We start from the raw sequence: 17,674 nt of genomic DNA on the forward strand, positions 1-17,674 counted from the left end.
CTACTATCGCTTTCTCGCTCGTTCTCGTGGCGTGCATGAGCCTTTCCTTTCCGTGCGACTTCTAATGGCTTAACCAAAATTAATATCCCGGCTTTCCCCCACCAACTGCTCTCGTCAAGCAACCCAATACGAATAATCATAGGAACAAACATGTAGTGGACCTTTATATAAACTTTTCATTATTTTATTGTTCATTTGCTGCACCATTTTGACGGCTCTGTGCGGGATGGGCTGAAAATTTTCACTTTTCCGAGTCGTTTTCGAAAGATTTTTCAAAACACTATTTTTCCGTTGATAATGAATATCCTACATATTCCAAAATTTAATACAACATTGGTACAAATATTTTCGACAAAATGCCGAATAAATTGATTAAATCCATTCAGTACAACAAAAGATATAAGCGTTCAAAATCTTACATCATTTTTCTTCCGAAATTTTGAAAAGGGGCCCCTATATTGAAAGGTAAGTCGTTAGTCACGACAAAAGCACAACCCGCTTCACAATTTGCTTCAGTGTCGCCCAATCGCAGATTTCTTCGGGATTTCGTTTTGAGAGCCACGAATTGCAAACAAGTTGATTGGTAGAAGATCACGAAATGCATTAGCAAAGTTGACGTAGACGCCGTACTACGCGCCTGTTCCGACATCAAACGGAAGCTTCGCCGAACAGCATCCAATTACGGATCGGTTTGAAATGTTCACTAATTTTTGGCCAACAATGGAGAACGTATCTTCTAATTTCAATCGAATCGTTTGTCTTTTTTTTTGACAGGTTGAGAAAAAAAATCCAAAATTTGTGTTGCCACCCGTTAACTTTTTTTGTTTTAGTAATTTTAATAACGAAAGTTTTCAGCAAAGGACCAGCCGACCGAAACGTTTTCCGCAGGTCGCCAAATTACGAGCACTTCCGCTCGAGCAAATATGTACAAAAATGAAATAATTTTATATAGAGAGAAGTTTTCTTTCGATTGGATAGCACCGAAAAGGTTTTCCAATTGCTAGAAGGTTCAAATTAACCTATTTTCCACAATTCAGTTTGCACGTGCCGCCATAGTCGGATACATGATTTGATAATATTCGGCCATACGCTTAAAACAGAATGTTCAGCGGGTGTTAGTTTGGACGGTGCGGACAGTGCAGTAAATTGAATGCAAACTTCCAGTGTACTTTTCACAAGCAGTAATTCGATTTTGGTTGATTTAAAACAACAGTCCGTAAAATTTTACCGGCACCGATCGAATAGTAACTTCCAACCGTCATCTACGCGTTCCCAAACAGAGCCGATGAATACGATCCTAAACAACAGACACCGGACCCCCGGTTATCATATTCGCAGACTTGCATCATCGTGCATCCATCGACTCGTCGTCTACAACTGTGTGTGTGGAAGAAAACCAAACCAAACGAACGCGCAATGGCTGAAACTGCTATCGACGTTGCTGCTACGGCCCCTGCCGTCGTCGCCTCTCCGCCAGCCGCCAAAGCGCCACCGAAGCAGGCGGCCAAGGCTAGCAAGAGTGACGCCAAGAAACCGAAAAAATCTTCAACCCATCCACCAGTGAGTGAGATGGTTCTGGCTGCCATCCGGACCCTGAAGGAACGGAGCGGATCATCACTGCAGGCGATCAAAAAGTACATCGCCGCCAACTACATGTGTGACGTCGCCAGGCTGGCTCCGTTTATCCGGAAGGCTTTGAAAACGGGTGTCGAGAAGGGAAACATCACCCAGACCAAGGGTACCGGTGCTTCCGGATCGTTTAAGGTGACGGTCGAAGCAAAGAAACCGGCTGGCGATAAGAAACCACCATCGGGTGCAGCGAAAAAACCGAAGAAATCGGCTACTAAATCCGGGGAGAAGAAAAATCCGCCGGCTGGTGGTGGTGAGAAGACCAGCAAGCCAAAGGCGGCGATCCCGGCCGCTAAGAAATCGGCTACGAAGAAAGCGAAAGCTGCTGCCCCTGCAAAGGCGGTAACGGCTGCCACTAAACAGAAAGCCACCAAACCATCGAAGGCTGCAGCGAACAAGCCGAGGGCACCTAAGCCAAAGAAGGCCGCCACCGCCCCGAAGAAGGTCACCGCCGGCAAGAAGTAAATTCCCGACAACGTGCGCGTCCCCCCAAAACAACAGTCCTTTTCAGGACTAACAAAATTGTAAAGAATTGATTGATGCTTATTTTCCGTTAATGCTCCGTTCCCCCCATGAGTTTTCTAGCTTGAGCAGCAGCGCGCGCACACACCCGCATTCAACTGGCTGCCGATTGGCAAGATAAATCAGTCGTCGTTAGTTTGATTAAACAAATCACTATAGTAAATAGGCGCGGTTTCTTGCTCAGATAAACGTACGTACGTACAGGTAAATTAATAGTAGGCCGTGGTTTTCTGTTGCCTTAACAAACAAACAAACAAACAGAGCAAGTATAATATTACTCTGATTAGCAAACAACGCGCTTATTTTGGCTATAATAAAACAGAGAAAAATTGGCTGGCACAATAAACAAACGAACGAACGATAATTACCGATTTTTTAGCCTAAATTGACGAACGTATTGTATTGTTCAACTTTGCGATTATGAATTGTGTTGGGTATTTAATTATTAACGTTCAACGCAGATCAGAAGTTTGAAGGCTGGGAAGTGCATTGTATTAACAAGTATGATCCAGAAATGTGTTCTTTTTGCGGCAGAATTTTCATACGCAGGGGCTGTTTTAGACTGACTGAGTAGAATATAGACGATAAAGGGGTAGAAAAAAGACCGTTTTCCGTCTTAACAAAAACAATCAACTAGCGGTAAGGGGAAAGACTACTTCCACAAACTACAGCAATTGATTTGGTGATGATTTGAAAAATGGACAGAGAAACAAAAATGACAACGACGTTTTTGCTCTAATGAAACAAACAAACAAACAAACAACAACAACTAATGTTTATATAAACTATGTGTACACATTTCAATTCAACTCTTTACCAGAACGTGTTTTGGTGGCCCTGAAAAGGGCCGATGACGATGGGGTGGTGGTGTGTGACATCCGGCGGCGGGGCGGGCGACACGTTTACTTCGAGCTGGTATACTTGGTAACGGCCTTGGTACCTTCCGATACGGCATGTTTCGCCAGCTCTCCCGGTAACAGCAAACGAACGGCGGTCTGTACCTCGCGGGAGGTGATCGTCGACCGTCGGTTGTAATGGGCCAGACGAGATGCTTCGTTAGCAATACGCTCGAAGATGTCGTTCACGAAGCTATTCATGATGCTCATCGCCTTCGACGAGACACCGGTGTCCGGATGGACCTGCTTCAGCACCTTGTAGATGTAGATAGCGTAGCTTTCCTTGCGCCGTTGCTTTCGCTTCTTCTTCTCTCCTCCTCCTGCTTTTGTGGCGATGTTCTTCTGTGCCTTGCCACCGCCGCCGCCGGATTTTTTCACAGCCTTTCCGCTGGCTTTCGGTGCCATAGTAACGACGTGGTTGTGCTGCTGTTAACGCTCTCGATGCGAACTGCGCTGACTGATTGGTAGCAAAAATCACTACATATCGCTTATATACGATCGTGTAGCGAGACGAAGGTTCGTCCTTTTTTGTGTTTAGCGCGTTTCGTTCGTTCGCTACTCCGCCCCTTTGGCGAACGATGTGCAATGAAGCGAATGCATAACAAGGGGTGCTGTGTGCGCGAGTGGCATCAGTGTTACTCGTATTGTCTACGTGACTACACACGAACGCGCACAGCGATAAACCTACAACAATGTCTGCACGCGGTAAAGGAGGAAAAGTGAAGGGAAAGCCAAAATCCCGCTCAGTTCGTGCCGGTCTCCAGTTCCCTGTTGGCCGAATTCACCGTCTGCTGAGGAAGGGAAATTATGCTGAACGTGTCGGTGCCGGAGCACCCGTCTACTTGGCAGCTGTGATGGAATATCTTGCCGCCGAAGTACTGGAGCTGGCAGGAAACGCTGCTCGCGATAACAAAAAGACCAGAATCATCCCCCGTCATCTGCAGCTGGCCATTCGAAATGACGAAGAGCTGAACAAACTGCTCTCCGGTGTGACCATTGCTCAGGGTGGCGTGTTGCCTAACATACAGGCCGCACTGCTGCCGAAGAAGACTGAAAAGAGGGCCTCCGCAGCAACTTAAATCCCGCTCCTTTCTAGCCGTAAAAACCGCCCTTTTCAGGGCGACTATTTTCTTCTGATAAAAAGAGTTAATTTGATTTTCACTCCGATAATCATCAACGTACATTTCTGTGAGCATTGCACAAGTTTTTTTTTTTTGCAATGCTCGTCAGACGCTTAATAATAGTTTCCCTCATATCATGGCATTGACGATTTCACCCAATCTCTCAAAAGTTCACTCATCGATTTGGTGCTAAATCACAAATCGGCCGCGCAAGATTTCCCTCAATGGGTCTTGTTTTTCACACGCTACTACTGTCGATCGGTACGAGGTGGTGCTGCTGGCAAAAAATCCCCCATCGGCGTGCTGTCTAACAAACACACACAGCCACCCGCCTGAGCATTTTTGGAGGGAAACGGAAAATTTCTGCTAATAATTCTTAGTAAAATATGATTGGTTGTGGTCCTGAAAAGGACCGTTTGTTGCTGTTTCGTTCTGGGGGGTGATGGGCACACACCAAATTTAGGCCCGCTCCCCACGGATCCGGCGAGCCAGTTGGATGTCTTTCGGCATGATGGTCACTCGCTTGGCATGGATAGCGCACAGATTGGTATCCTCGAACAAACCAACCAGGTAAGCCTCGCTGGCTTCTTGAAGGGCCATGACGGCTGAGCTCTGGAAGCGCAGATCGGTTTTGAAGTCCTGCGCGATCTCACGAACCAGACGCTGGAAGGGCAGCTTGCGGATTAGTAGCTCTGTCGACTTCTGATAGCGACGAATTTCTCGCAGCGCGACAGTTCCTGGTCTGTAGCGATGGGGCTTCTTAACGCCACCCGTAGCTGGGGCACTTTTACGGGCAGCCTTCGTTGCCAACTGTTTGCGGGGAGCTTTCCCTCCGGTGGACTTGCGGGCGGTCTGTTTCGTACGGGCCATGGCGCGAAAATTCTGCTCTACTACTGATACCACTGTGATGCTGTTCAAACGACGAATGATGACCAAAACAGACCGACCGATTTTTTTTATAGTCGCGAATAAACACTACTATCGCCTGTCTCGCTCGTGTACGTGCCATGTGCCTTTTCGTTCTGTATACGGTTCGATTCGGCTACTATACTTCCCCCACCATTTCCATTCCGGAGCCAGTGTTGCCAGACTTGATTTTTTCAGCTTTTCATTAGATTTGCAAAAAAATATTCCTAAAAAGAAAAACTATGTATGAGCAAAAAAAATCGCCTAGAAATCAATAAAATTCCAACAGTAGAAGAATATCAAACAGAAATAGTTTGTTCATCAGTAACAATTTGTTCCATCATAGATCAGTATCAGATATCGATATTTAAGTACCATAGAAGCCAATATAACGTACCATGTAGACGGATGTATAGAAAATCTTTATAAGTTAAAAAAAAAACCCGTTTGTTTTTCGATTTACTTTTTCTTTCTTTCTTTTTCAGGAGAATCAATTTCCGGGCAATCGTTTTCCAGGGAAAATGCTACCATGTCAGCATTAGTCCGGATAAAGCAGATTTCGGCAATCCCAAGCTACTAAAACAGTGGCAACAGTGAACTTCGTGTTCGCGCTATTTCCCCTTCAAACCAACACATCACGAGTAAGCATATAGATAGCAGCCATGGTAATCTTCCTATGCGGCGGCGACTGAGAATGTGTGTGCATCAGTATAAAAGCGCTACTCAATGGGCCGAATTGCAACATTCGGTATTGGAATCTCGCTGCTGCAGGTGTGCTGCGCTAGCCTACTAAGTTATTACCTACAACAACCAAGAAGATGACTGGCCGTGGCAAAGGAGGCAAAGGGCTCGGCAAGGGAGGCGCTAAGCGGCACCGCAAGGTGCTTCGTGACAATATCCAGGGCATCACCAAACCCGCCATTCGTCGTCTGGCTCGACGTGGAGGAGTGAAGCGAATCTCCGGTTTGATATACGAGGAAACCCGTGGTGTGCTGAAGATTTTTCTGGAAAACGTTATCCGGGACGCTGTGACGTACACTGAACATGCCAAACGGAAGACCGTCACTGCGATGGATGTCGTCTATGCGCTTAAACGCCAGGGACGCACATTGTACGGTTTTGGTGGTTAAGCCCTACCACGACGTTCACGACAACACAAAAGGCCCTTTTCAGGGCCACCAAATGTTTAGAAAAAAGAATTAGTTTGAAATGTATCCTTCATAATTTTCATCCACGTTGCAGGGGCGTACTGTTTAATGTGCGATTTTGATGGATATGCGAGAGACCGTCGTAACACTACAACGCGCTCAGTCGCTGGGTTTCCCTTTTTTCATATATGCATTTCCTTTTTCTTTCTCCTGAGCTTGCGTATCATGGGACAAAACGGCTCGTTTCTCGATAGCAACGAACCGCCGACCGACTCTTTTTTTCGCGCGCGCACGTTTTAGCTTACCACGCTTTCACCTACCTGTCTACCTATGAATTTGCGTACCTTTAATTGGTCTGAATGATAAAAGTAAAGTTGATGGCTGGTGAGTTAGTACTGTATCAATCAGGAAGCAATTACAACACACACACACACACACACACAGAGAGAGAGAGAGAGAGAGAGAGAGAGAGAGAGAGAGAGAGAGAGAGAGAGAGAGAGAGAGAGAGAGAGAGAGAGAGAGAGAGAGAGAGAGAGAGAGAGAGAGAGAGAGAGAGATTGAGCAACCGTAAAAAAGTCCAGCTTGTGATCTGTGTCGGGGGACAAGCGTTCCCATCGATGCGTGCGCTGAAGCGCCTGGGTGTGATGGTCGACGCGTGCGGTTTATCAGCTCACAGCCATGTACACAACGATGTAGCGAGTTGATCAGTACATCCTAAATAATAGAATTTTGAGTTAGCCAAAGCAATTCGAAATAACACTGATGATTAGAGCACTAAAATCAAAATCCGCAACTAAAATGTTGGATTTTTTTCGAGGTATTTCTCTCTGTCTGTCTCTGCCGTCGAAACAAGAAAGCATTTCGCGAGCGCGTTGTACGGTTCTACGAGCAACACAAGAATCTCGGCGAAAAGTGCACGGTACAATATTTCAAAGGGGAAAACGTTGCGCCGTCGACTGTTTACAACACCTTTCGACGGTGCAATCTCAATGCCGCTTGCCGGTTGATAAAAAAAATTATTTTGGCTAAATATTTTGTTTTGCACGAAGCAAGTTACTTCCCTCGCAAAAAAAAGCAAAAAAAAAAAAAAACAATCGTTCCCGAATACCCACTCGATCCCATTTGTACCCTAAAAAGCACAACCCGCTTCACAATTTGCTTCAGTGTCGCCCAATCGCAGATTTCTTCGGGATTTCGTTTTGAGAGCCACGAATTGCAAACAAGTTGATTGGTAGAAGATCACGAAATGCATTAGCAAAGTTGACGTAGACGCCGTACTACGCGCCTGTTCCGACATCAAACGGAAGCTTCGCCGAACAGCATCCAATTACGGATCGGTTTGAAATGTTCACTAATTTTTGGCCAACAATGGAGAACGTATCTTCTAATTTCAATCGAATCGTTTGTCTTTTTTTTTGACAGGTTGAGAAAAAAAATCCAAAATTTGTGTTGCCACCCGTTAACTTTTTTTGTTTTAGTAATTTTAATAACGAAAGTTTTCAGCAAAGGACCAGCCGACCGAAACGTTTTCCGCAGGTCGCCAAATTACGAGCACTTCCGCTCGAGCAAATATGTACAAAAATGAAATAATTTTATATAGAGAGAAGTTTTCTTTCGATTGGATAGCACCGAAAAGGTTTTCCAATTGCTAGAAGGTTCAAATTAACCTATTTTCCACAATTCAGTTTGCACGTGCCGCCATAGTCGGATACATGATTTGATAATATTCGGCCATACGCTTAAAACAGAATGTTCAGCGGGTGTTAGTTTGGACGGTGCGGACAGTGCAGTAAATTGAATGCAAACTTCCAGTGTACTTTTCACAAGCAGTAATTCGATTTTGGTTGATTTAAAACAACAGTCCGTAAAATTTTACCGGCACCGATCGAATAGTAACTTCCAACCGTCATCTACGCGTTCCCAAACAGAGCCGATGAATACGATCCTAAACAACAGACACCGGACCCCCGGTTATCATATTCGCAGACTTGCATCATCGTGCATCCATCGACTCGTCGTCTACAACTGTGTGTGTGGAAGAAAACCAAACCAAACGAACGCGCAATGGCTGAAACTGCTATCGACGTTGCTGCTACGGCCCCTGCCGTCGTCGCCTCTCCGCCAGCCGCCAAAGCGCCACCGAAGCAGGCGGCCAAGGCTAGCAAGAGTGACGCCAAGAAACCGAAAAAATCTTCAACCCATCCACCAGTGAGTGAGATGGTTCTGGCTGCCATCCGGACCCTGAAGGAACGGAGCGGATCATCACTGCAGGCGATCAAAAAGTACATCGCCGCCAACTACATGTGTGACGTCGCCAGGCTGGCTCCGTTTATCCGGAAGGCTTTGAAAACGGGTGTCGAGAAGGGAAACATCACCCAGACCAAGGGTACCGGTGCTTCCGGATCGTTTAAGGTGACGGTCGAAGCAAAGAAACCGGCTGGCGATAAGAAACCACCATCGGGTGCAGCGAAAAAACCGAAGAAATCGGCTACTAAATCCGGGGAGAAGAAAAATCCGCCGGCTGGTGGTGGTGAGAAGACCAGCAAGCCAAAGGCGGCGATCCCGGCCGCTAAGAAATCGGCTACGAAGAAAGCGAAAGCTGCTGCCCCTGCAAAGGCGGTAACGGCTGCCACTAAACAGAAAGCCACCAAACCATCGAAGGCTGCAGCGAACAAGCCGAGGGCACCTAAGCCAAAGAAGGCCGCCACCGCCCCGAAGAAGGTCACCGCCGGCAAGAAGTAAATTCCCGACAACGTGCGCGTCCCCCCAAAACAACAGTCCTTTTCAGGACTAACAAAATTGTAAAGAATTGATTGATGCTTATTTTCCGTTAATGCTCCGTTCCCCCCATGAGTTTTCTAGCTTGAGCAGCAGCGCGCGCACACACCCGCATTCAACTGGCTGCCGATTGGCAAGATAAATCAGTCGTCGTTAGTTTGATTAAACAAATCACTATAGTAAATAGGCGCGGTTTCTTGCTCAGATAAACGTACGTACGTACAGGTAAATTAATAGTAGGCCGTGGTTTTCTGTTGCCTTAACAAACAAACAAACAAACAGAGCAAGTATAATATTACTCTGATTAGCAAACAACGCGCTTATTTTGGCTATAATAAAACAGAGAAAAATTGGCTGGCACAATAAACAAACGAACGAACGATAATTACCGATTTTTTAGCCTAAATTGACGAACGTATTGTATTGTTCAACTTTGCGATTATGAATTGTGTTGGGTATTTAATTATTAACGTTCAACGCAGATCAGAAGTTTGAAGGCTGGGAAGTGCATTGTATTAACAAGTATGATCCAGAAATGTGTTCTTTTTGCGGCAGAATTTTCATACGCAGGGGCTGTTTTAGACTGACTGAGTAGAATATAGACGATAAAGGGGTAGAAAAAAGATGGGTGGGTAATGTCTGCGACATAACCGGAGAGATGTAGAATACATAAGGAACACGCTCTTCAAATATGTTGATACTCATTGGAATTTTCGGACAAAAGGTGATTTGGGCGAGGAATATTTCAAATTATTCTTTACAAAAATGATGGTGGTCCTGAAAAGGACCGGTTTTGTTGGCGTTGTTGGCCTTGGTGAGGGAGATGGCTAACGATGAAATTAATTGTTAGCATGAGGAAGTCGCGTAGTACTGGCCAATGGAAGAACAGATAATAATTGATTCCTGAAAATCAATTTTTCTTTATTCATGTAAATTATACATGCTTACAAATCTAACAGAAGATTCCTGATCATATTTCTGAATCATTAGTGCGAACATTGTGTAATTTGGTTAAGTACAATGAAAGTTACAAACTTTCCAAACTCGACCTTCTGTTCATTCAGAAATATTGAAATGGGGTGTCGTGGTCACAATAAAAAAAGATGGGTGGGTAATGTCTGTCACATAACCGGAGCGTCGTTATTTCAATTCGAGACGTTAATTTAAATCTAATAATATTCAACAGAATCACGTTTGAATGGGAAATTTTCAAATAATTCTCTATGGTAATAATGGTGGTTCTGAAAAGAACCTTTGGTATCGGCGTTGGTGTTGATGGTGATGCGCTGGATCGTTGGATATTTTTGGCATGATAGTTACGTGCCTGGCGAACTGTTTTGTAGCCTCGAACAAAACGACAAGACTGGCTTCTTCGGGTACCATTACGGCTGAACTTTATAAGCTTAGCTCGACTTTGAAATCCTGCACAATCTCACGAATCAGACACTGGTAGGGCCATTTTGTTTGCTACTAGCACGGAGCTGCACAAAAAATCATTTAATGCAGTTAGTTCACGGGGGCTGCCAAAAAGCTTGAATAGAAGCATGCGACTTCAACGTTTCTCTTAAACACATGCAACAACACATTCGTTTTGGTAATACTGATAATAACAGTAGAAAGTAATGGAAAAGCAGTGCACGAAACGAGCGAGAGGATAATTTAAATTTTTGTTCCGTGTGCAAGCTACTTCTTTCTACCCAACGTATTATGTTGCTTGTTGAAAATTTGCTACACACCTTAAAATAAAAGTTTCAGTTTAACTCTTACTAGAACACAATTGATTGGTCCTGAAAAGAACCGTTGCTTTTATTGTAATTTACGCCCACTCCCACAAACCGACCAAGTAGGCATCAGTGGCTTCATTACGGCTGAGTTTTGTAAGCGTAGCTCGACTTTGAAGTAATACACAACCTTACGAACCAGACGCTGGAATGTTAGCCAGCGGATTAGTTGCTCCGTTGCCCTTTAGTTGGGGCGAAATACTAGCATGGCGACAGTTCCTGATCGGTAGTTGGTTGCGATGGGCCACCAGTAGCTGGGGCACTTTTGCGGACCGTCATCATCGCCAACTCCTTTCCTCCGGTGGACTGGCTGCTTGCTAGTGCTTGAACGAATACGAATGATGAGAAAAACCGACCGACCAATATTCATATATGAAAACACAAGAAAGCACTACTATCGCTCTCCCGCTCGTTTTCGTGCCATTCCTGTGCCTTTCCTTTCCGTTCGGCTACCAATACTAGCATAACCAAAACGAATATTCTGTCTTTCCATCGCCTTCAATCTAGTGGCCAGTGCTAGCAAACTTGCATGTTCAGTTTTTCAATAACAACATTCCAACAATATTTTCAAAGAATGTTGCAGATTTGAAAAGAAGGAAGGAAAAGATTTTCACAAACTTAAATTCTTTTGTTTTATTTGTTAGCGCTGATAAAGGCTATTTAGTTTGCTACTAGCAAGGAGCTGCACAAACAAATCGATTTATGCAGTTAATCAATGGAGGCTGCCAAAAAGTTCGAATAAAAGCATGCGACTAGTGTACTTTGCATGTTCTATATTTTATCAATACTAGAGAGGATCAATAAAATAATTCAAATTGTTATAGCGACATGCAATTGTGGCAACACTGGCCATGAGATGGTGGGGGAACACGCACATTCGTTTCAGTTATGATGGTAGTAGCAGCAGAAAGGAATGGAAAAGCAGTGCACGAAAACGAGCGAGAGAAGATAATTTAAATTCTCTTTCTTTCTTTCCACACATCGTATTTCTTATATTGCTTTCTGAAAATTATTTGTTATACACCATAAAATGTAAATTTCAGTTTAACTCTTATTAGAACACAATTAATTGGTCCTGTAAAGAACCGTTTATTGTTTTATTGCGGGAGCATAATTCAGACGCACTCCCCGCGGACACGGTGAGCTAGAAAGCACTATTTTGCATTCTCGAACAAACCGACCAAGTAGGCATCGTTGGCTTCTCGGGGCATCATTACGACTGAGCTTTGTAAGCGTAGCTCGACTTTGCAGTCCTGCACAATCTCACGACCCAGACGCTGGAACGATAGCCTACTCTGTTGCCCTTTAGTTGGGGCGAAATTCTTGCAGGGCGACAGTTCCTGATCGGGTTGCGATGAGTCACCAGTAGCTGGGGCACTTTTTCCGCCGTCGTCATCGCCGACTGCTTTTCTTCGGTGGACTGGCTGCTTGCTAGTGCTTGAACGAATACGAATGATGAGAAAAACCGACCGACAGATATTTATATAATCGCGCTAATATGCACTACTATCGCTTTCTCGCTCGTTCTCGTGCCGTGCATGAGCCTTTCCTTTCCGTCCGGCTTCTAATGGCCTAACCAAAGGAATATGCCGTCTTTCCCCCACCAAGTGCTCTCGTCAAGCAACCCAATGCGAATAACCATACGAACAAACATGTAATGGACCTATATATAAACTTTTCATTATTTTATTGTTCGGTTGGTCTACCATAACGACGGCTCTGTGCGGGATGGGCTGAAAATTTTCACTTTTCCGAGTCGTTTTCGAAAGATTTTTCAAAACACATTTTTTTTGTTATTAGTACATGTTATACATACTTCAAATTTTAATACAGCATAGAGGAACATATTTGCAACAAATTGGTCTAAAAATCAAATCATTCTGTTAAGTATGATAAAAGTTATTAACGTTCAAAATCTGACGCGGCGCCGCAGCCGATATTTTGAAACGGGACCCCTATATTGAAACCTTAAATGTATTCTACATTAAAAGACCGTTTTCCGTCTTAACAAAAACAATCAACTAGCGGTAAGGGGAAAGACTACTTCCACAAACTACAGCAATTGATTTGGTGATGATTTGAAAAATGGACAGAGAAACAAAAATGACAACGACGTTTTTGCTCTAATGAAACAAACAAACAAACAAACAACAACAACTAATGTTTATATAAACTATGTGTACACATTTCAATTCAACTCTTTACCAGAACGTGTTTTGGTGGCCCTGAAAAGGGCCGATGACGATGGGGTGGTGGTGTGTGACATCCGGCGGCGGGGCGGGCGACACGTTTACTTCGAGCTGGTATACTTGGTAACGGCCTTGGTACCTTCCGATACGGCATGTTTCGCCAGCTCTCCCGGTAACAGCAAACGAACGGCGGTCTGTACCTCGCGGGAGGTGATCGTCGACCGTCGGTTGTAATGGGCCAGACGAGATGCTTCGTTAGCAATACGCTCGAAGATGTCGTTCACGAAGCTATTCATGATGCTCATCGCCTTCGACGAGACACCGGTGTCCGGATGGACCTGCTTCAGCACCTTGTAGATGTAGATAGCGTAGCTTTCCTTGCGCCGTTGCTTTCGCTTCTTCTTCTCTCCTCCTCCTGCTTTTGTGGCGATGTTCTTCTGTGCCTTGCCACCGCCGCCGCCGGATTTTTTCACAGCCTTTCCGCTGGCTTTCGGTGCCATAGTAACGACGTGGTTGTGCTGCTGTTAACGCTCTCGATGCGAACTGCGCTGACTGATTGGTAGCAAAAATCACTACATATCGCTTATATACGATCGTGTAGCGAGACGAAGGTTCGTCCTTTTTTGTGTTTAGCGCGTTTCGTTCGTTCGCTACTCCGCCCCTTTGGCGAACGATGTGCAATGAAGCGAATGCATAACAAGGGGTGCTGTGTGCGCGAGTGGCATCAGTGTTACTCGTATTGTCTACGTGACTACACACGAACGCGCACAGCGATAAACCTACAACAATGTCTGCACGCGGTAAAGGAGGAAAAGTGAAGGGAAAGCCAAAATCCCGCTCAGTTCGTGCCGGTCTCCAGTTCCCTGTTGGCCGAATTCACCGTCTGCTGAGGAAGGGAAATTATGCTGAACGTGTCGGTGCCGGAGCACCCGTCTACTTGGCAGCTGTGATGGAATATCTTGCCGCCGAAGTACTGGAGCTGGCAGGAAACGCTGCTCGCGATAACAAAAAGACCAGAATCATCCCCCGTCATCTGCAGCTGGCCATTCGAAATGACGAAGAGCTGAACAAACTGCTCTCCGGTGTGACCATTGCTCAGGGTGGCGTGTTGCCTAACATACAGGCCGCACTGCTGCCGAAGAAGACTGAAAAGAGGGCCTCCGCAGCAACTTAAATCCCGCTCCTTTCTAGCCGTAAAAACCGCCCTTTTCAGGGCGACTATTTTCTTCTGATAAAAAGAGTTAATTTGATTTTCACTCCGATAATCATCAACGTACATTTCTGTGAGCATTGCACAAGTTTTTTTTTTTTGCAATGCTCGTCAGACGCTTAATAATAGTTTCCCTCATATCATGGCATTGACGATTTCACCCAATCTCTCAAAAGTTCACTCATCGATTTGGTGCTAAATCACAAATCGGCCGCGCAAGATTTCCCTCAATGGGTCTTGTTTTTCACACGCTACTACTGTCGATCGGTACGAGGTGGTGCTGCTGGCAAAAAATCCCCCATCGGCGTGCTGTCTAACAAACACACACAGCCACCCGCCTGAGCATTTTTGGAGGGAAACGGAAAATTTCTGCTAATAATTCTTAGTAAAATATGATTGGTTGTGGTCCTGAAAAGGACCGTTTGTTGCTGTTTCGTTCTGGGGGGTGATGGGCACACACCAAATTTAGGCCCGCTCCCCACGGATCCGGCGAGCCAGTTGGATGTCTTTCGGCATGATGGTCACTCGCTTGGCATGGATAGCGCACAGATTGGTATCCTCGAACAAACCAACCAGGTAAGCCTCGCTGGCTTCTTGAAGGGCCATGACGGCTGAGCTCTGGAAGCGCAGATCGGTTTTGAAGTCCTGCGCGATCTCACGAACCAGACGCTGGAAGGGCAGCTTGCGGATTAGTAGCTCTGTCGACTTCTGATAGCGACGAATTTCTCGCAGCGCGACAGTTCCTGGTCTGTAGCGATGGGGCTTCTTAACGCCACCCGTAGCTGGGGCACTTTTACGGGCAGCCTTCGTTGCCAACTGTTTGCGGGGAGCTTTCCCTCCGGTGGACTTGCGGGCGGTCTGTTTCGTACGGGCCATGGCGCGAAAATTCTGCTCTACTACTGATACCACTGTGATGCTGTTCAAACGACGAATGATGACCAAAACAGACCGACCGATTTTTTTAATGTAGAATACATTTAAGGTTTCAATATAGGGGTCCCGTTTCAAAATATCGGCTGCGGCGCCGCGTCAGATTTTGAACGTTAATAACTTTTATCATACTTAACAGAATGATTTGATTTTTAGGCCAATTTGTTGCAAATATGTTCCTCTATGCTGTATTAAAATTTGAAGTATGTATAACATGTACTAATAACAAAAAAATGTGTTTTGAAAAATCTTTCGAAAACGACTCGGAAAAGTGAAAATTTTCAGCCCATCCCGCACAGAGCCGTCGTTATGGTAGACCAACCGAACAATAAAATAATGAAAAGTTTATATATAGGTCCATTACATGTTTGTTCGTATGGTTATTCGCATTGGGTTGCTTGACGAGAGCACTTGGTGGGGGAAAGACGGCATATTCCTTTGGTTAGGCCATTAGAAGCCGGACGGAAAGGAAAGGCTCATGCACGGCACGAGAACGAGCGAGAAAGCGATAGTAGTGCATATTAGCGCGATTATATAAATATCTGTCGGTCGGTTTTTCTCATCATTCGTATTCGTTCAAGCACTAGCAAGCAGCCAGTCCACCGAAGAAAAGCAGTCGGCGATGACGACGGCGGAAAAAGTGCCCCAGCTACTGGTGACTCATCGCAACCCGATCAGGAACTGTCGCCCTGCAAGAATTTCGCCCCAACTAAAGGGCAACAGAGTAGGCTATCGTTCCAGCGTCTGGGTCGTGAGATTGTGCAGGACTGCAAAGTCGAGGTACGCTTACAAAGCTCAGTCGTAATGATGCCCCGAGAAGCCAACGATGCCTACTTGGTCGGTTTGTTCGAGAATGCAAAATAGTGCTTTCTAGCTCACCGTGTCCGCGGGGAGTGCGTCTGAATTATGCTCCCTCAATAAAACAATAAACGGTTCTTTACAGGACCAATTAATTGTGTTCCAATAAGAGTTAAACTGAAATTTACATTTTATGGTGTATAACCAATAATTTTCAGAAAGCAATATAAGAAATACGATGTGTGGAAAGAAAGAAAGAGAATTTAAATTATCTTCTCTCGCTCGTTTTCGTGCACTGCTTTTCCATTCCTTTCTGCTGCTACTACCATCATAACTAAAACGAATGTGCGTGTTCCCCCACCATCTCATGGCCAGTGTTGCCACAATTGCATGTCGCTATAACAATTTGAATTATTTTATTGATCCTCTCTAGTATTGATAAAATATAGAACATGCAAAGTACACTAGTCGCATGCTTTTATTCGAACTTTTTGGCAGCCTCCGTTGATTAACTGCATAAATCGATTTGTTTGTGCAGCTCCTTGCTAGTAGCAAACTAAATAGCCTTTATCAGCGCTAACAAATAACACGAAAGAATTTAAATTTGTGAAAATCATTTCCTTCTTTTCAAATCTGCAGCATTCTTTGAAAATATTGTTTGAATGTTGTTATTGAAAAACTGAACATGCAAGTTTGCTAGCACTGGCCACTAGATTGAAGGCGATGGAAAGACAGAATATTCGTTTTGGTTATGCTAGTATTGGTAGCCGAACGGAAAGGAAAGGCACAGGAATGGCACGAAAACGAGCGGGAGAGCGATAGTAGTGCTTTCTTGTGTTTTCATATATGAATATTGGTCGGTCGGTTTTTCTTATCATTCGTATTCGTTCAAGCACTAGCAAGCAGCCAGTCCACCGGAGGAAAGCAGTTGGCGATGATGACTGTCCGCAAAAGTGCCCCAGCTACTGGTGGCCCATCGCAACCAACTACCGATCAGGAACTGTCGCCATGCTAGTATTTCGCCCCAACTAAAGGGCAACGGAGCAACTAATCCGCTGGCTAACATTCCAGCGTCTGGTTCGTAAGGTTGTGTATTACTTCAAAGTCGAGCTACGCTTACAAAACTCAGCCGTAATGAAGCCACTGATGCCTACTTGGTCGGTTTGTGGGAGTGGGCGTAAATTACAATAAAAGCAACGGTTCTTTTCAGGACCAATCAATTGTGTTCTAGTGAGAGTTAAACTGAAACTTTTATTTTAAGGTGTGTAGCAAATTTTCAACAAGCAACATAATACGTTGTGTGGAAAGAAGTAGCTTGCACACGGAACAAAAATTTAAATTATCCTCTCGCTCGTTTCGTGCACTGCTTTTCCATTCCTTTCTACTGTTATTATCAGTATTACCAAAACGAATGTGTTGTTGCATGTGTTTAAGAGAAACGTTGAAGTCGCATGCTTCTATTCAAGCTTTTTGGCAGCCCCCGTGAACTAACTGCATTAAATGATTTTTTGTGCAGCTCCGTGCTAGTAGCAAACAAAATGGCCCTACCAGTGTCTGATTCGTGAGATTGTGCAGGATTTCAAAGTCGAGCTAAGCTTATAAAGTTCAGCCGTAATGGTACCCGAAGAAGCCAGTCTTGTCGTTTTGTTCGAGGCTACAAAACAGTTCACCAGGCACGTAACTATCATGCCAAAAATATCCAACGATCCAGCGCATCACCATCAACACCAACGCCGATACCAAAGGTTCTTTTCAGAACCACCATT

The 17,674-nt window shown here is 44.8% G+C and overlaps 8 protein-coding genes across 8 annotated transcripts; 5 read left to right on the forward strand and 3 right to left on the reverse strand.

Moving 5' to 3' along the window:
- Window positions 1-1,416: 1,416 nt before the first annotated feature.
- On the forward strand, window positions 1,417-2,712 carry LOC131695917 (histone H1A, sperm-like). The gene is made up of 2 exons (XM_058984449.1): window positions 1,417-1,971; window positions 2,686-2,712. Exons 1-2 carry the CDS (start codon window positions 1,417-1,419, stop codon window positions 2,710-2,712), a joined length of 582 nt encoding a protein of 193 aa, XP_058840432.1.
- A 1,027-nt stretch (window positions 2,713-3,739) lies between these two features.
- LOC131695918 (histone H2A-like) lies at window positions 3,740-4,126 on the forward strand. Its single transcript, XM_058984450.1, has one exon. It carries the CDS (start codon window positions 3,740-3,742, stop codon window positions 4,124-4,126), a length of 387 nt encoding a protein of 128 aa, XP_058840433.1.
- Window positions 4,127-4,669: 543 nt separating this feature from the next.
- On the reverse strand, window positions 4,670-5,041 carry LOC131695890 (histone H3-like; the record flags this gene model as incomplete). Its single annotated transcript, XM_058984424.1, has 1 exon — window positions 4,670-5,041. A coding segment is annotated over exon 1 (369 nt), but the record flags the coding sequence as incomplete, so codon positions are not given.
- Window positions 5,042-5,892: 851 nt separating this feature from the next.
- LOC131695888 (histone H4-like) lies at window positions 5,893-6,204 on the forward strand. The gene has a single exon (XM_058984422.1). The coding sequence runs from the start codon at window positions 5,893-5,895 to the stop codon at window positions 6,202-6,204; it is 312 nt and encodes a 103-aa protein (XP_058840405.1).
- A 2,082-nt stretch (window positions 6,205-8,286) lies between these two features.
- On the forward strand, window positions 8,287-9,162 carry LOC131695920 (histone H1A, sperm-like). The gene is made up of 2 exons (XM_058984451.1): window positions 8,287-8,841; window positions 9,085-9,162. The coding sequence occupies exons 1-2, from the start codon at window positions 8,287-8,289 to the stop codon at window positions 9,160-9,162; spliced, it is 633 nt and encodes a 210-aa protein (XP_058840434.1).
- Window positions 9,163-13,071: 3,909 nt separating this feature from the next.
- LOC131695921 (histone H2B, gonadal-like) lies at window positions 13,072-13,377 on the reverse strand (the record flags this gene model as incomplete). The annotated part of the gene is made up of 1 exon (XM_058984452.1): window positions 13,072-13,377. A coding segment is annotated over one exon (306 nt), but the record flags the coding sequence as incomplete, so codon positions are not given.
- A 380-nt stretch (window positions 13,378-13,757) lies between these two features.
- On the forward strand, window positions 13,758-14,144 carry LOC131695922 (histone H2A-like). Its single transcript, XM_058984453.1, has one exon. It carries the CDS (start codon window positions 13,758-13,760, stop codon window positions 14,142-14,144), a length of 387 nt encoding a protein of 128 aa, XP_058840436.1.
- A 543-nt stretch (window positions 14,145-14,687) lies between these two features.
- On the reverse strand, window positions 14,688-15,059 carry LOC131695891 (histone H3-like; the record flags this gene model as incomplete). The annotated part of the gene is made up of 1 exon (XM_058984425.1): window positions 14,688-15,059. A coding segment is annotated over exon 1 (369 nt), but the record flags the coding sequence as incomplete, so codon positions are not given.
- Between the last annotated feature and the right edge of the window lie 2,615 nt (window positions 15,060-17,674).

This window comes from Topomyia yanbarensis, unplaced genomic scaffold, assembly GCF_030247195.1.
Source record: "Topomyia yanbarensis strain Yona2022 unplaced genomic scaffold, ASM3024719v1 HiC_scaffold_6, whole genome shotgun sequence".
Classification (NCBI taxonomy): Eukaryota; Metazoa; Arthropoda; class Insecta; order Diptera; family Culicidae; genus Topomyia; species Topomyia yanbarensis.

Coding starts and splice junctions, on each gene's coding strand:
- LOC131695917 (XM_058984449.1), top strand. CDS start 1,417: ATGGCTGAAACTGCTATCGACGTTGCTGCTACGGCCCCTGCCGTCGTC. Junction 1,972..2,685: donor CTGCTGCCCCTGCAAAGGCG/GTAACGGCTGCC, acceptor TTTTTGCGGCAG/AATTTTCATACGCAGGGGCT.
- LOC131695918 (XM_058984450.1), top strand. CDS start 3,740: ATGTCTGCACGCGGTAAAGGAGGAAAAGTGAAGGGAAAGCCAAAATCC.
- LOC131695888 (XM_058984422.1), top strand. CDS start 5,893: ATGACTGGCCGTGGCAAAGGAGGCAAAGGGCTCGGCAAGGGAGGCGCT.
- LOC131695920 (XM_058984451.1), top strand. CDS start 8,287: ATGGCTGAAACTGCTATCGACGTTGCTGCTACGGCCCCTGCCGTCGTC. Junction 8,842..9,084: donor CTGCTGCCCCTGCAAAGGCG/GTAACGGCTGCC, acceptor TGAGTTTTCTAG/CTTGAGCAGCAGCGCGCGCA.
- LOC131695922 (XM_058984453.1), top strand. CDS start 13,758: ATGTCTGCACGCGGTAAAGGAGGAAAAGTGAAGGGAAAGCCAAAATCC.